Raw genomic sequence first — 18,559 nt, 5'->3', positions numbered from 1 at the left:
GGCATGATTAAGATAAATTTGTTTTGGGTGAGTATTTTTCCAACTCTCAAATTATATATTCTTGTAATTGTACTTTACTTCAATTCAGGCACAGTAAATCAATAACATTTTAAAGGAGAATGCAATTTTTTTTTCCTGCTCATGAATTTTGAGTAGGATGGGCAAAATGAGCAATATCACATTTGATCTAGATACCAGACTGATCCAAGAAGGTACCACCAGCAAGCAGGAGACAGAAGTTCACACCAGAATTTCAGGGATATTTGGCATAAAGGGAGGGTGGAAAAATAAAAAGGAGTTTACACTCAGAATACCTGATCATGAATCACTGTCTATTATTAACCCTGGGTCATTGGGTAGGTTATCATTAAGTTGAAACACTACCAGTACGCTTACCTGACCATATTTGATAGTCAAACAATGTATAAAAAGATTAGAAGGACAGGGTAGGTACTCATACTACAAGGAGGGAGTCAAGATTGTAATTCTTGGAAGACTAGGGGGTGGGGGTGGAGGTCTAAGCAGAGTCCTGACATGGAGTGACTGGGATTCTGAACAGAGAACTAGAATGCATATGGCATGTCAGGAGTCCATTTATTGGGTCTTGGCTTTAAGGTAGTGTTTAATTAAAAGATAAAAGCCTAAGTAGTGGAATCTGGACATAGAGTTAGAGTTGTCTTATAGCATTTTAAAAATGTCTCTTACAGCATTTAAAAGAATGTCTCTTGATTAAAGCCAGGGAGGGAACTTAATCTTGAGTGGGGCTCAATCTACAGATGCCTAGGAAACAAGGCAGTCTAAGATTTGGTGGTAGAGAGAATTGGGTAGAGAAGCAAGTAGATCTTTTAAGCATTTTTAGAAATACTTACTCTGAAAAAGCTGGGCTTGTAAACTTGAAGAGCTTTTTGAAAAATTCCTGCTTTCTATTCATGGGTCTACCAGAGCATTTCTTGTCATGAATCCAAGGAGTCCTGTAAAATATCCTGCTCTAGTTGCTGCATGAATGATAACACTGCTCAGTAACAGAATACTAATGAGATGGCTATGTTCTTTAAGAAAGTTGAATGGTAGTAATCATCAAAGCGTATATAAGAATTCCAATTGCATATGATAAAACACAATGTCATTCATATTAATTCACTTAACTTGCAAATATGAAATTAGAATAGTCTATTTGATAGTACATTATCTTTCAAAAGTTTCATCCTTAAAAGGATGTCTGATGAAAGTTCTATCAAACCAACAACATTCAAAACTAAATTAAAATCATCTGGTCTTCCATAAATTCAGAAAACAGGTGAAGTATTCAATTATAATGAAACTAGTTTAATTTTCCCTCTTAATTTTATTCAAAGTTATGTGGTAAGAAATACTGTTTCTTGTCATTTTTTTTTACAAATTGTTTCTAAAGTTTAATGAGATTGGTACAAGAAATCATTAAACCAGGTTGAAAAGGAAAGTTCACCGTTTTCTTTTTGAGAGGCCAACTCATGATGAAGCATTTCTGACATTTGAATTACTTTAGCATTTCCCACTTTAATAAAAATTTAACCTAATATGGCCCCTGACAGCACCACACACACACTGGGGCTTATGATCTCAAAATAGGTATTGAAGAAGACAATGCAGCATTGATATTTTAAGACAACAAATTTCAAAGTATGAGCCTGAGACCAGAGCCATTAGCATCACCTGGGAACCTGATAGAAGGCAAATTCTCAGGCCCCATCCCAGATCTATGAATCAAACTTGGGAGGTGTGGTCCAACAAGCCCCTTATGTGATTCTGATGAACATCTAAGTTTGAGAAGCACTGTCTAAGGAGCTACTACCAATGTGAGAGCCTAGTAGAAAGGTGTCATAAGAGATTTTTTATACCAAAACAAGCATATCAGGGGAAAATATACATTAATTATCCATACTTGTTAGGCTTATAAGAAATCAGACAGGTAGAAAACTTCCAAAATCAATTTCAGTAACTGCCAGCCAAAATCCACTCCCCAGCCCTGCCAATTCAAGAGTTTGTAAGGGTTCCTTATATGTAAAATGACATTTGTTTTGTTTTTATTGCCTCAACAAATTTCACCAGAAAGCATCGGCATATTCAAGACAGGAAGGTGTAGTGACACCTGTGCCTACCCTCTCTCATCAGGGAAAGAAAAGCTTTCTAAGAGCAGCACGCCACTCAGCAGGTTTTGACGACTCCTTGGTCAGGACTGTGGCACACAGTAACCCCTCGCATCAAGGGATACTGAGAAGGAAAGTACAGAAGCTAGTTTTCCCACACTGTAGAGTTTATAATTGTTTAACAAAGAACTCCTATAGGCAAGGAGGGGAGAAAGAGGTTGACGTTGTAACGGGTCAGCTTATACAATTTATCATAGAAGATGTCGGTCAGAGATTTACCCATGAGGGCATGGTCCAGGCAGCCACAACCAAAGTTAGTGTGTACAAGTGTGATCTTTAAGCTGCATTGACACAGGGCAACTTAAGGTGGAAACTTGAGTGCTTTGTCACCAAGTTTCTAATGAGGAGCTATCCCCTTTAACCCCCTGCCCTCCAAGAAGGAACCGTATTAGAATATACACCTCTGGAGTTCTTCACTGTTGATCACTTGCTCCTCATGAGATGAGTGATTCATCTGACTGGTGAAACTTGGAAAGCCTGACATCCAGGACCACATTTGGAAGTGTGGTTACTGTTTCTTTTCTTTGGACTTCTTCTCAGTCCTTAAGTAACGCGTATTCACCTCCCTCAGTTACTTCTCTGGGTAGCCCTCTTCAGAGTTGGAAAACTTACTGTTCTCTCCCTGTGACTGAATGAGAAATTGAAATTGGAATAGGAAGGAGACTGTCTTGCCAATGTCTTAAATCCAGCTTTTCTTTTAAGCTGACTCTGTATCTTCATTCCTATTTGATGTTTCGTTTGTTCTCAATTTCAGCCCACCGAGATGAAAAGGTGTAAAACTTCTTCAGGTTTCTAACAGTAAAATCATGGAGAGATCTTCCTCTGAAGTATGACCCATGAAGAATACATGAGTAACATAGATAAAATAAAATGTTGGAGGTAACAGAAAAAATTTCTGGAGGTGGAAAGGAATATAAGAATATCAGTGTATTTATCAGTAAGGATTCTATCAGAAAAAGGACCAGATGTATAATGGAATAAGGCATTTATTATAAAAATAAATGGAACAATTATGTAAGATGGAAGAAGTTTCCAAAGGGGGTAACTAGACAATGAGAAGTCACTAGCCAGTGTCCTAAAGCGCTACACTTAGCTGGAGCTTGAAAGAGAATGTGTGGAGCTGCCAGAGTTTGACTGTGAAACTGTCTGGTTGTAAGCCTGGGGTGTTGTGGGAGAGAAACCAGAGCAGAGTGAAAACAAGCTGGCATCTGTTGGCCTCTCTGCAACTTTCTCTCACATCTAATCATGACATCCTTCAGAAAGTTACAGCTTCTTTATTCCTGCTTTCCCCATTTCATTTATATTTCTCTTTTGACCAAACCTAACCCTGAGTCGATTAAGGAGGAAGATTCTGGAAAATAATCAAGCTTAATAACATGGATGTAGTATAAAACCAGTCCTGTCTACCCATTTTATCAACTTGATAGCCACTTTCACTAACTTTAACTGCATTTATCTTGAAGTTGGGATGAAATATAGCTATTATAGCCCCTGTTTCTGTAATTAGACAGGTCATCACTGCTGGCACCTTTTTTTTTTTTTGTATATTGTATGTCAGGGTCACACTTCATTCATTTCCCATGTGACTGTCTCGTTATTGCAGCACCATTTGTTGAATTTTTGTTTGGTTGTTTTTTGGAAAGTGCATGGTCTGGGAATCAATCCAAGTCTCCCGCGTGGCAGGCAAGAAGTCTACCACTGAACTACCCTTGCACCCCACTGGTGGTAGTTTCTAACCTCCTTCTTCCCACAACCCATTCCACATCCCTCTGCCCTGAGCAAAAACCTCAGCTAGCCATGGTCTTTTGCATGGTGGGTGACCCCAAAAGGCATTTCTAAGAGGTCTGAGTCATTAGCAATCCTATCTATATTGGGTTACTGTAATTTTCCATTAACTTTTATCACAGATAAAGAAATACTAAGAGGCACCCCAGAAAAACTCTTGTATTCCAGATATTGTCTTCCTGGTTTTCTCCATTGTGTGGTAGTCAGGACCAACCATCTCAGCCAGTACAATAGCTACTTCTTTCCTGGTGGCTCACTGGCATTAGATGCTCAAAGTTTTCAGCTGGCAGTATCAACTTCTAGTTTAATGGGAAAGTTGTGCCCCTTGGTGGGAGAATTTCTTTCTGGAAATCAGAAACTCAAATCCAGCACAGCCCAAGATTGCAGGAACAGGAAGCACAAATACTTCTGATCAATGGTAATAGAGAAGCTCATCCTACTTGGATCCCTTTCAGAGAGAGCATTTAACAAGAATTTTAAGCTCTTTCAAACTAATAAGGAGTTTCTAAAAACACTTGCAGGAATCATTACTGATGAAATGTTAAAATCTTACACTCAAGATTTGGAAGCAAAGAATATCTGTTCTATTCAATATTTTATTGGAGGTGCAAGTCAGTGCAATAAAGCAACAAAAAAGAAGGATTGAAAAGAAAACTTTTGCAGCTGACATTATGTGTATATGAAAATTTTAAAAAGACACATTATTAGAATAAGTAAGCTTAGCAAGTTGGTTAAATACACGATTAATACATCAAAAATTAATCAACATACTAGGTATACATTTAGAAAATGAAGCTTTAAAAGCGATATGTTAAAAAAAAAAGCGATATGTTGAAAGAGGAAAGATACACATGAATATATACTTGATGACTCCATTTATAAAGTTCAAAATTAAGTAAAACTGTAGTGCTTATCTTTGAGGAGGGAAGGGTAAAAATTGAGAAGGGGCATGAGGCACACTTTTGATTTGGGTAGTGATTCACTGGTGTTATACTTTACGGAATATATTTCACACCTACCCCCCTCTCCACCCTCATCCCCCCCAAACAATAACAATAAATCAACACAGAGAATTTCATTTACAATAGGTAAAATGAGAAAGATATTCCCCTTAGGATGGGACACACCTAAAAGGAAAATAAGTTTGATTAATATGCCATGAGCAGTGAACTACCTGAAAAAGAAAAACAGTTCTGGGAAGTATTAGCAGAATGATTGTTAAGTTGCCAGAATGCAATACACCAGAAATGAAATAGCTTTTATAAAGGGAATTTATTAGGTTATAAATGTAAAGCTCTAAGGCAGTGAAAATGTCCAAATTAAGGCACCAACAAGAAGTTAACTTCACTCAAGAAAGGCTTATGCCATCTACAACACTTCTGTCAGGTGAGAAGGTACATGGCTGGCATCTGCTGGTCCTTGTTCCTGGATTTCATTGCTTTCAGCCTGTTTCCTGTGGGGGTTTCTCACTTGCTTTTGGTGGGTCTGCACTTAGCTCCTCTGGGACACAACTTTGGGTTCTGGCTTGCTTAGCATCTCATGGGAAGGCACATGACGATGTCTGCTGGTCTCTGCCTGTGTTTAGGCATCTGCTCTCTCTGTTGGCACTCGAAGTATCTCTAAACATCTGTGTCTCTGTCAGCTCTGTAGAAACTGTTCTCCAAGCATCTGCTCTGAGCTTTCTCCAAAATGTTTTATTTTAAAGGACTCCAGTAAACTAATCAAGACATACCCTGAATGGGCAGAGTCACATCTTTATGTAATCAAAAGACCACATCCACAACTGGACACACACCTCCATGGAGATAATCTCATCAGAGGGTTTTTGCCCTGCAATACTGAATCAGGATTAAAGGACATCACTTTCACGGGATACACAATACTTTCAAACCAGCACAGAAGTTAAATATCCAACCAAGCATCATGGTAAATGAGACATTATGTATTTAGATCAATCCACAGTACCAATAACACGACTCTTATTCAGATTACTAGTTCAAGGATAGCAATTCTAGTCATGACTTCAATTAGTCTAACCTCTTGGGTATTTGCATGAAATGCCACTCAGGATGACTTTGCTTCTTGTTCTATGAAACTGTTTTTACACAGCTGGTCTCAAACATCTGTTATCAAGTTCTCTCTTCACATCAATCTAAACAAATTTCCAATATCCTTCGAATCCTTCTTTGAGATTAAAATTAAAGCTTATTGTATTCATTGTCTCTAAAAAAATACAATGCATACATTTTTACTTTGGTATACATAGTGATAAACATTTTTAGACTAAAAAACCTAATTCAAAATATTTCTAAATAGAAATATTAACAAAGATAGGAAGACTTTTATTTATATCGGAGATGAATGAGGTTATTACAAATATGTGACTTAACCAAGTATCTTTTTAAAGTTTCTTTGCTTTTAGTGTCCATAAATCTGTTGAGGACCTATAAATATGATGGGACTGAAGTCCCAGACATGCTGTTTTATTAAAATTTAGCAAACTTTCCTCAACTATGCCTTTTCCTCATAATCTCTTTCAGAAAACTAAAGAAATTACAGAATGTACAACCCCAAAAATAAATTTTGTAGGTATATTCATCAATTGGAAGACTGTGACAACCAAAAGAAGGCTGATTTAAAGTATGGAAAATGCTTCTTACAAAGAAGAAAGAAATTTACTGAACACTGCTTAGAACAGATACTTAGAAATAAGTAGGAGAGCAAGGAAGACTAGGTTTGGTCACTAAAATTTTTACCCTAGTTATAGACAAGAATCATTTGAAGATTCAACTCCTAATACCATACTTCTTACCTTCCAATATTAAAAATATATTTGCTGTTAATTGTACCTTCTATAATTGGCCACAGATTTGATGAAGAGAAATAAGGAATCAAGGATAAAGCACATAAACTTTCTATGCCATTGGCCCTCCAAAAGACAGATTCTTACTGAGAGCCTACTAGGAGCCATGAGATTTATCTGTATTTTAATTTATATTACAATAAGCCTATGAAATAGATTTTATCTTCATTTTATAGATGAAAAAACTTGAGGTTCAAAGAGGTTAAGTAAAAACTTGTCTTAAGTAGAACCAGAATTCACATCCAGATGTGATCACAAAAAACATATTTTTAAATGTTTCTAAAAAAGTTAACATTTATTGAAAAATTTTGGAATAAACAACCAAAATATTAATCATAGTTCTATTACTCAGAGATTAACTATTGTTCATCCTTCATAAGATATGTCTATATGCACATATATCTTAAAGACATGCAGAAATACAAATCATTTATTTTTTCCTGGTGAATTTTCTTGATGTCTTTTTATTTTTCTTATATACAGGTTAGATTTTAAAAGGTTTTTTTCTTTATTAGAGAAGTTGTGGATTTACAGAACAATCATGCATAAAATACAGTATTCCCATATACCACTCTACCACCAAACACCCTGTATTGGTGTGGAACATTTGTTACAACTGTTGACAGTACATTTTTATAATTGTACTATTAATTAAAGTCCACGTTTTAACTTAGAGTTCACTGTATAGTATAGTTTCATGATTTTTTGTAAAAAATTCTTTATTCATAAGTCATTCTTTACAAACAGTTTTTTTCCTTCTTTTTCCCATTAACGTACCAGGAATGTACTCCTAAGTACTTATATATTTCAATATTTTTAGGGCTCCATTTTATTCTATTTATAACTGTATTTTAGTCTTGTGCTATTGTAATATATGGATTGTTTCCAATTTTGTACCATGATAAACAATGTTGTAGTGACTATTGTTGTAGCTAAATATTTGTTCACGTTTATTTCCTTATGATAAATTCCTGGAAGTGAAATTGTCTATAATACACTGTTTTAAAATCATGCATCAGTTTGTTTGAATCATGGAGTATTCTCTTCTGAAAGTGCAATATAAAGTTTTAGTAATTTTTACAAATTCTTGGTTCAATATTCTCTGAGTCCTTTCCTAACATGTTCTAATTAACTACGGGTTTTACATAAATTAGTATATAGTAGTTGAAACTAGCCTTTATTTGTAGGTGATTGAAAACTCTATCTAATTGAACATGAACAGTTTTGTCTTTTCCTAGGGCTCATCATAAGCCGTTTGAGAACATAAGGCTACTCAATATATTGTATTTTTGGCTCTTTGAGATAAGTGAGATGAAATCTAACTCTTGGAATAACAGAATAGATAATATAATGGAAGGCAAACCATGATCATCAAAGCCCTCCCCAAAGCTTAGCTATTTACAGGAAAATAAGTTTTAATAACATGATGAAACTGCAGCCCAACCTACTCTGACTTTGGAAATGTCACTCTGTTATGCAGTATTGGACCTTACATAAAAGGTTCTTTGCTATGTATTTTAGGATTATCCACTTTTCTTGAGGTATCAAGAACATATAAATGCTGGGTCCTTGCTGAATTACATAATGATAAAAGTACATTAAGTTGGGAGGAAAGATGCTTATTTCTTCTCCTTACATTTAATGACCTTTATGAAGGGCTAATTGTATCTCAAGGTGGAAAAAAACTGGGTTCTGAGAATTATGGTGCCTCTCTCTCATTCATGGTAATGTGATAATTAAGTTTACTTTAGGGTATTTTTGAAACGTCTAGATGGACACAAAGCATAAACAAAGCAGCTCTCAGAGTCTCTGAATGGCAGGAAAAAAGTCCATTAGTTAATGCAGAACAGAATAAAACTATAGATTTCAAAGTGATTTGCAGTTCCAAAAGAACCCAGTGTTTTAAATATTACAATGTTTCCTCTCAATTTAAGGATTAAAGAGGCATACAATTCCAAGTACTTATCAGGCTCATTATCCACAATATAAAAATTAAACCATCTGCATTTTTACTGAATAGATCATGTTATTTGTTCATTTTGTTTCAATGATTTTTAAAAATTATCTTGAATGTAAGTTCAGTGAATGCAGAAAATGTACAATTAGTTACTTAATCAAAATAGCTAATTTACTGTTATGGACAACATGCATTTAATATTTACTGATCATGGGGGAGTCAAGGCAAGTGATGATCCAAAAACATATCAGAATCTCATAACCTAAATGAACGATTCTCAAATTAGGAGATTTGGGTAGAAAAATAATTTCCAAAAGCCCTTGTTGAAAAACTATCAATATTTGAAAAAAATATTCAATATGGTCAATATACTATTATTCACTTCAGTAAAATTCAAATTCTTGGCTTGTGGGAATATGCACAAAAAAAAGAGAAAGTATGTACTGTATTAATCATCGAACTCACTATAAATACTATGTTTCTGTTTTGTCAATGACATGAAATAAATGATGCCATTTAGACTGCTATTTCCAGAATATCATAACATCACAGAAATGTTCAATATCCTCCCATCAAAAAATAAAATAACCATTTGGCAACCACCAAAATGATAACTGATTTAGGCAAGAATTATCAATGCTGAATTAGCAGATGGAAGTTTGGAAAAGATAGAGGCAGTATCTTCACACAAACCATTTAATAATTTCAAAGGGAATATAGAAATGTTACATTGAAGGAAATATTTTGGCTGCAATAGAGCATGTTAACAGGTAAATTTATTGATGATATTGGAAACCAGTATTTTTCCAAATAATCGTTAGAGCATAAATTATAATAATTGCCTTGGGGGCAATGTCTATAGGTGTAATAAATATGACAACTATAGCATAAAGAACAGGGAGAGAATAAACGGAGATTTCTACATTTTATGTGTGGTGGAACAATATCAGCTCTAAGTGGACTCAGGATATATAGTCAAAATAGATATAAAAGCAAGAACCAATTATACATTGTCTACAAACATGCATTTTATATATAAAGAAACAGCATAAATGTAAATTGATAGGAAAAGATATACCATGCCAACAAAAAATATAAAAAGGCTGGAAGATAATATTAATATCAAATAAAATAGACCTCAAGATAAGATTATCACCAAAGATAAACAAGCGTATTTCTTAATGATAAAAGACTCCATCAGTAAGATTAACATTCATATATATTTAAGTCCCAAATAAAACAAAGCTTTGCTTTTGAAAATAAAATTTTACAGGAACATGGCTATGCCCATTTACTTACATATTATCTATGGCTGCTTTCATGCTACAGTAGCAGAGTTGATTAGTTGAGAGAGACCACATGTCCTACAAAGCCTAAAATATTTATCATCTGGCCCTTTTTGGAAAGGTTTGCCAACCCTCGTAAAGGAATTAGGTTACAGACAGGACACATGTCTGGCCCAGAAGTATAAATGTCAAAAGCAAAGCTGTAAATACAGTCTATCCCTATTTCAAAAGGAGGAAAAACAAGAGCCAAATTCAAATAAGATATCAGTTTTAGGGAATATACTTTGATTAGAGGTATCTGTAACATATGCTGAGTCTCCGCTGGGAGAAACTGAAATTCAATTACATTTCATTTAAAAGTCCTAATGCAAGGCTGAATTTCTTATAAAATTCTTAAATAAATAACTAGTCATTACAAGATGAAAGTAATTAGAACTAAAAGAGCACTAATTTGATAATTCTCCCTCTAAATACAGCATTAAGTTTTCATGAGTATTTCTTTTGCCCCAATGTTAACAGTTTAGTATAAGCTACAGTCAGTCAAATTTTAAGAGAAGTTCAAGTGGCAAGTATAAACGATAAAAGGAATTGTTAATGTATACTTTGAAGACAAACTTCCTAGCAAAATTTCTGAAAGAATTTGAACAATCTTAACAATGATGCTTTTACTAATTTTGTTTTTACCATTAGTAAATAAGCACACACAAATATACATCATTTGTAAAACCCTGACTGTGGTGGTAACTCAAACTTCCTTAAAATAATTTTTTTTAAAGAAAAACAATATTCACACACACACTTTTGTTTTTTAATCTGAGGTACAGAGAACCAGAAAACAAAAGTAAAAGTACCCAATATACTAAGATTATTTAAAAAAACAATAAGAAATATGCTACAAGACATAAAGACAAGGAGTAACAGGGGAGGTAATGGAGGATGACTACTAGGACTCACCTTCAAAACGGAAGTATAGTTTTTTCTCTTCAGTGAGAATAGGTGAAAATTGTCATATTAAAAAATAGCTACTAAGAAATATATGGGGTCTCTGCCTCTCTGGGTAATTAAGAATAAGCAAACTAGGTGGCATAAATAAAGGTATGCTTGCAAGAATGGGCTACATAGGGTGTCTATTTAAATTTAAATAAAAAATAAAATTAAAAAATTCAGTTCTTTAGTTGTACCAGTCACATTTTAAGTGCCCAAAGGCTAATGGCCATAGGATTGGATGGCACAGATACAGAACACTTCCATCACTGCAGGAAGTTCTACTGGGGAGTGCTAGGATAGACGCAGGTCCTGAGGGTTTTAAAAATGTAAAGATAGTTTAATTTTCACTAGACCTTTTGGTTCATTCATTCATTTAATTATTTTACAGAAATGAGGCAAAACCTAGGTAAGATGAAAATCTTCCTTTTGTTCTTTGTCATGTTCATCTATTTAAACATTTTCTTATATTAAATTGAAATGCATGTAGTTTCAAGAGAGAAATAGAATATACCTCCATAGAATGGTAGCAATTTAAAGTGTTTTACCCTGCACATTGCTTTCTTTAAAATTTTCAAAACTGTACAAAATATATACAAATATATAAAACTATTATAACCTCATATTAATGTAATTGGTGAAGTACTAAATGTACCTTTATATTTAATTTCAAATCCAGATTTACATGGTTAAAAAAATAAAAGCATGTTTTGAAATTCACTTAAAATCAAGGAGATATAAATAGTGAAGAAAATACCAAGTAAAATTAATGGCTATGAATGTATAACAGAAATCAATTAAAAATTGATATGAAAACTTTTCTCAAAGACACTATGTAGAACATTTGATTCAAATGAAAAAAGATCTGAAAAATTCCCTTGTTTTAAAATAAATACATAATAAGGACATTTAACCTGTACTTGAAAGTTAAATGGTCCAATCAAAAAAACTATTTAACTCTAAGAACAATACATGAAATGCAATTTACATCAGAATTAACAGCAATTGATAAATTTCTGAATAGACAGAAAGGGTACAGTCTGAATTATTTTATGGAAATCATAAGAAATTGAGGGGGTCAACATATAATATTTTAAAAAGAGTAAAACAAACTAAAGGTATCTCACAAATAATTCTACAAGTTATTACATAGTTCTTTACATGACAAAAATGAAATCTTGTTACATATCAGCTATTTTCCAATTTTATGCATTATTTCTTATAACTATTCATCACATCTTTTTCATATTTAAATTTTATTCTAAACATCTATAATGGAGTAATAAAAGTTATTTTAAATCACTGATTTTTCATTTTGTGATACTAGAGAAAAACTTCTCTAGCAATACCATATTTTCCTTTTATTAACAAGCGCATTTTCAAATTAATCTTTAGGATTGTTATATCAAGAACGTTTGATTTTAAAATCCAAATAGTCACAATGAGAACAAATGATACAAGGAGAAGAACATGGAAAGCAACTAAGGAAAAGGAAAGAAACTTAGAAAAAATACTGGAGGTTAAGAATATTCTAATGCATGACCAAGAAAGCTTTAGGCAATAATAGCCAGAAACAGAAACTTTAAAAAATTTTTCTATTCACAAGACCAAATAAGAACATGCATCAGATCAAGTTCTTTACTAAATTAATTAGATAAATTCGTATTGCTGTGGAGTCAAAATTACCTCCTTGGAACTCCACCAATTAATAAATACATCAAAAATATCATTAAATTGCAAACTTCCAAATGGCATAATATCTATATACTGAGATTCACAGTTTCTGGACTTATTTTTCCACCACTTAAACTGTGGATCATTGCTATCATGTGAGAGTGTTTGTTCAACTCCTCTTGTTGAAGTTTCACCAGAGACTCTCTCTCTTCCAAACGACCTTCTAATTGTGCCTTTTGAACCTCCAGAGAGGACGCCTAAGGAATTGAGGGGGTGGGGGCACAGGAGTGGAGGGGAGAAAAACAACTTAGCATGTTTCTACAGTTTTTTTTTTTTTAATTAGAGAAGTTGAAGGTTTCAGAAAATACAGGAAGTAGTGTTCCCATATATCTTCACAGAGATTTTAAGATGTCTTTATTTTTTATTTGTAAGTCAATCATATCAAAAGAAATATTATGAATATTATATTTCAGTTAATTTAATTACATGGTACATTAAAGATAAGTAATCAGTAAACAATACAATACAAATTGAGAAGACACTGTCAACCTGTCTTTTAAAGTCAATGCTAATAGGAGAAATTTTACTGAAAATATTAAATACTATTATTTGGAGTTACTATTGAGTGAACCACATTAAAGTAGACCCAAGAAATCCGTAAATGTGGCATTAAATTTTATGCCTCTTCTGTCACATAGAAGTTCAAACAGTCTCTTAATCAACCCTGATCTGTTTTGATTTTTCTGGTAGTAAATGGGCCACAGAGCACTATTCATAGCTACTATGCTAGGTACAGAAGTGTGATATATAGAAAGAACACTGGACTCAGATTCAGAATATATGTCTATTGTGCCACTTATTAGCATGTAATATGTGCCACTTATAGCAGTGTAATATTGAACAAGTAACTGAACCTGAACTTCAGTTTTTTCATTTTAAGCTGAAAATATTAATATAGTAATTGTTAAAGTGAGGAAAAAGATTAAAAAAGATAATGTTTGAAGAATCCTTTGTAAATTATAAAGTTCTAAACAAATATAAGCTATTATTATTATTACCAGCCTTATAAGGTATAGATTTGTATACAGCTCTCAGTATGTGACACCAAGAACTGGGAACACTTTTCTGTATTTTTGGTCCACTTGAAAGCAGTGTGTGTTGTTAATACACAGCAGATATCTTATTAAACATTTGATGATATTAGGGAAAACAGGTTTACACTTGTGAGAACCTTCATAACAAATAATAGTCAAGCCACTTTAAAATCCTACTATCTTCTAAATGAAATTAATAAGGAAACAGAATATTAGCTTATCCAAATTCACCTTTTTCACAAAGTAAGACTTTTTTATTTTACTGTAAATGAGAAGTTGAACAGATTCTTACCTTAATGCTCAACTCTTTCCTTATCTGTTCTGTTCGGCTTAATTCTTTCCTAAGGACGTCAATAGTTTCTTCCTTATCTTCCCTTTCCTTATGTAAAACTTTAATCTTTTCTTCTTGAACTGTTGTTTTTTGTTGCAAGTCTTAAAACAAACAAATAAACAGTGAACTATATGATTATGCTCACAGGTCTTATTCTGACATTACCTTAAACAAGTTTAGTGGCTATTATGCTCTTAGAGCAAAACAAAGAGAAGTACAAGAACAAAGAAATATCTTGCTGGAAATGTTCTGTTTTACAGCATGTGCTCATTAAAAAAAAATCACAAAACCCTTCCCTTATACCAGTATTATATATAAAATGCCAAATGTCTATATTATAATTACAGAGGAAAAGTAAAAGACATAAAGAAGAAATGGACAACCTTCTGAGCTATACTCATATTATTTAATGTAACAAGGGAAAGGGAAAGAGAAAACTATGAAAAATTACATAGGTAGGTATATGTGCTTTAAGACAAGTACGTGAGAACAAAAATGTTTTAGTGGATCATTTCACAGCTACTATCATTTAGAAGCTAGGAACTAAAAGTTACCGAGCACTGCCACCTGCTGTTATGCTACTTAAATTTTTATTTTAAAAAGGGCAATATTTCCTATAACACCAAATTTTTTTTTAAAATGCATTGTTTTTTCAATTTGACCTACCTAACTAAACTGTTTTTGTGAAATGTGGTAAGAAAAGGCAAGCTGTTTAGGATGTGATTCAGGTTTTAAAAAAATGATAAAAGTGGAAAACAATGAAAAAGATTAAAAATCATTTATGTTTTGAATTTTTTCCAACACAAGATATGTTCAAGAAACAGATAATTTATTAAGGAGCTACTTACTTGAGAGCTTACATTCTCTGTCTACTAGTTGACTCTGAACTTCTTTTCTTTGTTCTTCTTTCTCTATTAATTGGGCAATAGTTCTGAAGTTATAAAAAAATTTAGAAAAAAGTCATCAATGAACCAGATAATTTCTGAGTTAAATGACCTGTTCACCCCAACAAACCCATTTTAGGGCAAAGTTTTATAAGAAGAGTGATTACCCTTAAATTTTGCCAAATATATTGTTTATATTTATAAGTGATAATTCTATTAATTTTATTAGTAAAAACCAATATCCTACTTAGAAAGAGAATCATTTTATTTTTGAAAAAATCCAAAATTTTAACTTTAAAAATCCAGAGATTTTACTTTTCATTTTGTTGCTTGAGTGATTCATTCAACTTTTTCACTGTCTCAATTTGTTTATTCAGAGAATCACATGTGATCTGTAAATTTTTATTCTTCTTTTCTGTTGTTTCATTCCTGAAAAGACAAGATGCGTTGATATCTTAATGATGAAATGTATGTTGGATAAAATGCATTCTATAAAGTAGTATTTACTTTTAACCTAACTGTATACACTGCAGGTAAAAGGAGGAATGTAATGAGCAGGCAAGATATAAACAGAATTAACTTTAAAAGACAGTAAAAATAAATTTTGGCTGACTTATGTGGTAAAAATTACTGTAAAATGGAAATGGGTAGGGCATTAACCTCTTTATGGACATAGAGCTTTATTTTATAAATAATATTGTATTATACAATTTGCTATCAAATATGTACAGATATCTTTATTTATAGCTAACCTACAAATGGAAACAATTTCTATAAAAAAATGTGGGTATAAATACTGTTTAGTATGTCAAAAAAATGTCAAACCAATAGATATTTATATAATTAGGAAGTTCAGGAGTCTAAATTTCTCTTGTTCCTTGAAAGTTCTGCTGCTGATAGTCCTGCTTATTTTACCTGCAAGGTAAACACAAAAGGAACCCTTTCAAAATGGTAATTTACCTGAAGCATAAAATGTCCTATTTGAATTTCACTAAGCATAAAGTTAGAAAACTTGTGGCACTGTTCAATTTGGCCAGCAGAAGTGTTTTATTTGTCCTACACAAGTTTTCAAGATTTTGTATGTGAATGCCTTTAGATACGCCCTACCATTATAGATGACCTTTCCCCAGCCAGTTGGTTCATTACCCACCTTGTTCCTCCAGGCTTGAGTTTTACATCTTGACCCCTGGAATCACTAACTACAACATAGGCACGCCCTACAAAGCACATATTTCTCTTGTACCACTGTTTACATTTTCCTACAACCCAACTTATCACACTAATAGTACAGTTTATTAGTGCAGCCTCAAAAATTAGAATTTGGAAAAAGCTTTAGTCAAAGGGAAAAAGGAGGGGGAAAATGTCAAGTTCAGAAATCATTTTGTTATCAAATATTCCAGATGCTATTATTCATTTCTTATCCTTCACTATTATGGATGGGCAAATAAGCACATAGACCTTACAAAGCTAAAAACTTCTAGATCTCTATATTATTAGCATGGTACAGTGGGACTCATTTATCAAATCTTATCCAATCTTAAAACAAATTAAACAATGAACGAGTTTCTTAGAGTGTTTTGCATACTTATATTGTTTTGCATACTGGTTCCCAGACTTGCTTGGAATTCAGAAATTTAAAAATTGGCATAAAAGATAAAAAGTCTGATAATGCTTGTGCTAGGAAAAAAAATCTCACTTTTTTTTAGTGTGTGTATAAATTGGTATTTATACACACATTGTTTTTGGAGCACAATTTAACAATATTTATTAAATCTCAAATGTACATGCCCTTTGACCCAGTAATTCACCTATAAGAATTTATTTTACAGATATACTCACACATATGTGCAAACTATATTCAATGACTCAGGGAAGATGATTATTGGCTACAAATTAACAAATCAGCTAATCATTAACACTACAATTTCCTTGTTATTAGGCTGAATGATGTGAAATTGCTAATATTCAACCACTTTTTTAATATATGAGGATATTTATTACAAAAAGGAAAAGCTGAAAAGGCATTCAACCACTTCTGATTTGGAGATATGGCCAATTCATATCGGTCATCTTAATACTTAAAGTGATCACAGTTTACTGCATTCAACAAATATTTATGGACAGTCTCACTATATATCAAGCACTATTCTAGGCCCTAGGGAATTGTCTGTTAACAAAACAAAGAAACTTGTCCTTGTGGCACTTAAGTCCCAGATGACTACATGAATAAAAAGAGTAGAATAAATTCAAAGGAAACAGAGATCTGCATTCTGTTTCCAACTTTGATACTGAGTTTGAGGAGGCAATACTTGATTTTACTAAGACTTAGTTTCTCACTAATTACTTACCTTATTATAATCAGAATACATGAAATGTTACAAAAGGATTTTAGGGTCATAGACAAGAAATGCTATAAGTTCATTCTAGGTCCTAACCCTACAAAGAAACTTTTATTTATTTATTTACCTCTGTATAAGTTCCATGTAGGATTTTGTCAGTATTTCATGTTCTTCAGCCACAGACTCTAACTTTCTATTATGCTGAAAGAGATGTTCAATATCACTCTGGGCTTTTTCTGATTCAACCTGCTGTGATTTTAGCAATACACTCAGCTCTTCATTCTTTCTCTCAACTTCTCTCAACATACCAGCAAGTGTTCGTGCCTTAAAATAAAACAGAAGGAAACAGAATAATATATTCAGTTTCTATACTTTAAAAGGGTTACCAAACATCCAATAGCTAGTAGCTATTGGGCTCTTAAAATTGTATTAATCATAACTAATTCTAATAAATATGACACTGCTATAATTTTAATTTAATAGGTTGTTCTGAAAAAGACAATCTCACTATGACCAGAAGAAAGGAAATGAACAAAATTAAACATGAAGATAACAATATAAATTTTATATACAATACTCAAAAGGGTATAGTCCTTGGGTTTTAGCTGTCCAATCTAAACCACAAAGTTTATACACATTTTTTCCCACTTCAGGGAAGAATAAGATTTTAACTATGTCACAGATACTTAAACAAGCCTTAAAAATACATTAAAAAAAAAAACCTGAGAACCAAGGCCTGTCTCTGTTGTTATAACATATACTATAACACAGTAATACCCAATTATTTCATATTTTTATGCCAAGCCTTTCCAATAAATGGATAAAATGTTAAATTCTTAAATAAACATAAGACATATCCAATAGACATGGAATATAATAAGTTATATGAGAGGAGAGGGAGAAAAGATTTTAATATTACTAAATTTTTTTCTTAAAATTTATAAATTCAACCTACCAATCAAGACATGCATGTTCAAAAAATAAAAAAATATTTATTTATAGCTTTTAGAATACCTTTTTACTGAAAGGACTGAAAAGTTATTTTACTTGTCACTGATTTTAATCTTTTTTTAAAAGCTAGAAAACTCAAGTATAATTCACTGCAAATGATATCAAGCTATCTAGATTCCATTTATACCTTCTGAGAATTTTATAACTGCAGTACATTTTTGCTTA

General features: G+C 32.7%; 1 protein-coding gene across 4 annotated transcripts in view; it reads right to left on the bottom strand.

The window, feature by feature from the left end:
* Nucleotides 1-2,566: 2,566 nt before the first annotated feature.
* CIP2A (cellular inhibitor of PP2A) overlaps nt 2,567-18,559 on the bottom strand; it is a 68,305-nt gene continuing 52,312 nt past the window's right edge. For 2 of the 4 annotated variants that reach the window (XM_077118459.1, XM_077118458.1), the window contains exons 17-21: nt 17,511-17,707; nt 15,360-15,473; nt 15,009-15,091; nt 14,122-14,261; nt 11,945-12,992 (exon numbers count right to left, since the gene is read on the bottom strand). In XM_077118459.1, the coding sequence (XP_076974574.1) occupies nt 12,822-12,992; nt 14,122-14,261; nt 15,009-15,091; nt 15,360-15,473; nt 17,511-17,707 (705 nt within the window). In that variant the 3' untranslated portion in view covers nt 11,945-12,821. Of the gene's footprint in view, nt 2,815-5,233; nt 6,195-11,944; nt 12,993-14,121; nt 14,262-15,008; nt 15,092-15,359; nt 15,474-17,510; nt 17,708-18,559 lie in introns of those variants that run through there. The other 2 variants (XM_077118460.1, XM_077118461.1) reach the window with 2 other exon arrangements.

This window comes from Tamandua tetradactyla, chromosome 10 (assembly GCF_023851605.1).
Source record: "Tamandua tetradactyla isolate mTamTet1 chromosome 10, mTamTet1.pri, whole genome shotgun sequence".
NCBI classification, from domain to species: Eukaryota; Metazoa; Chordata; class Mammalia; order Pilosa; family Myrmecophagidae; genus Tamandua; species Tamandua tetradactyla.
Note: the sequence above shows the minus strand (reverse complement) of the source record. Positions and strands in the feature narration are given on the sequence as shown.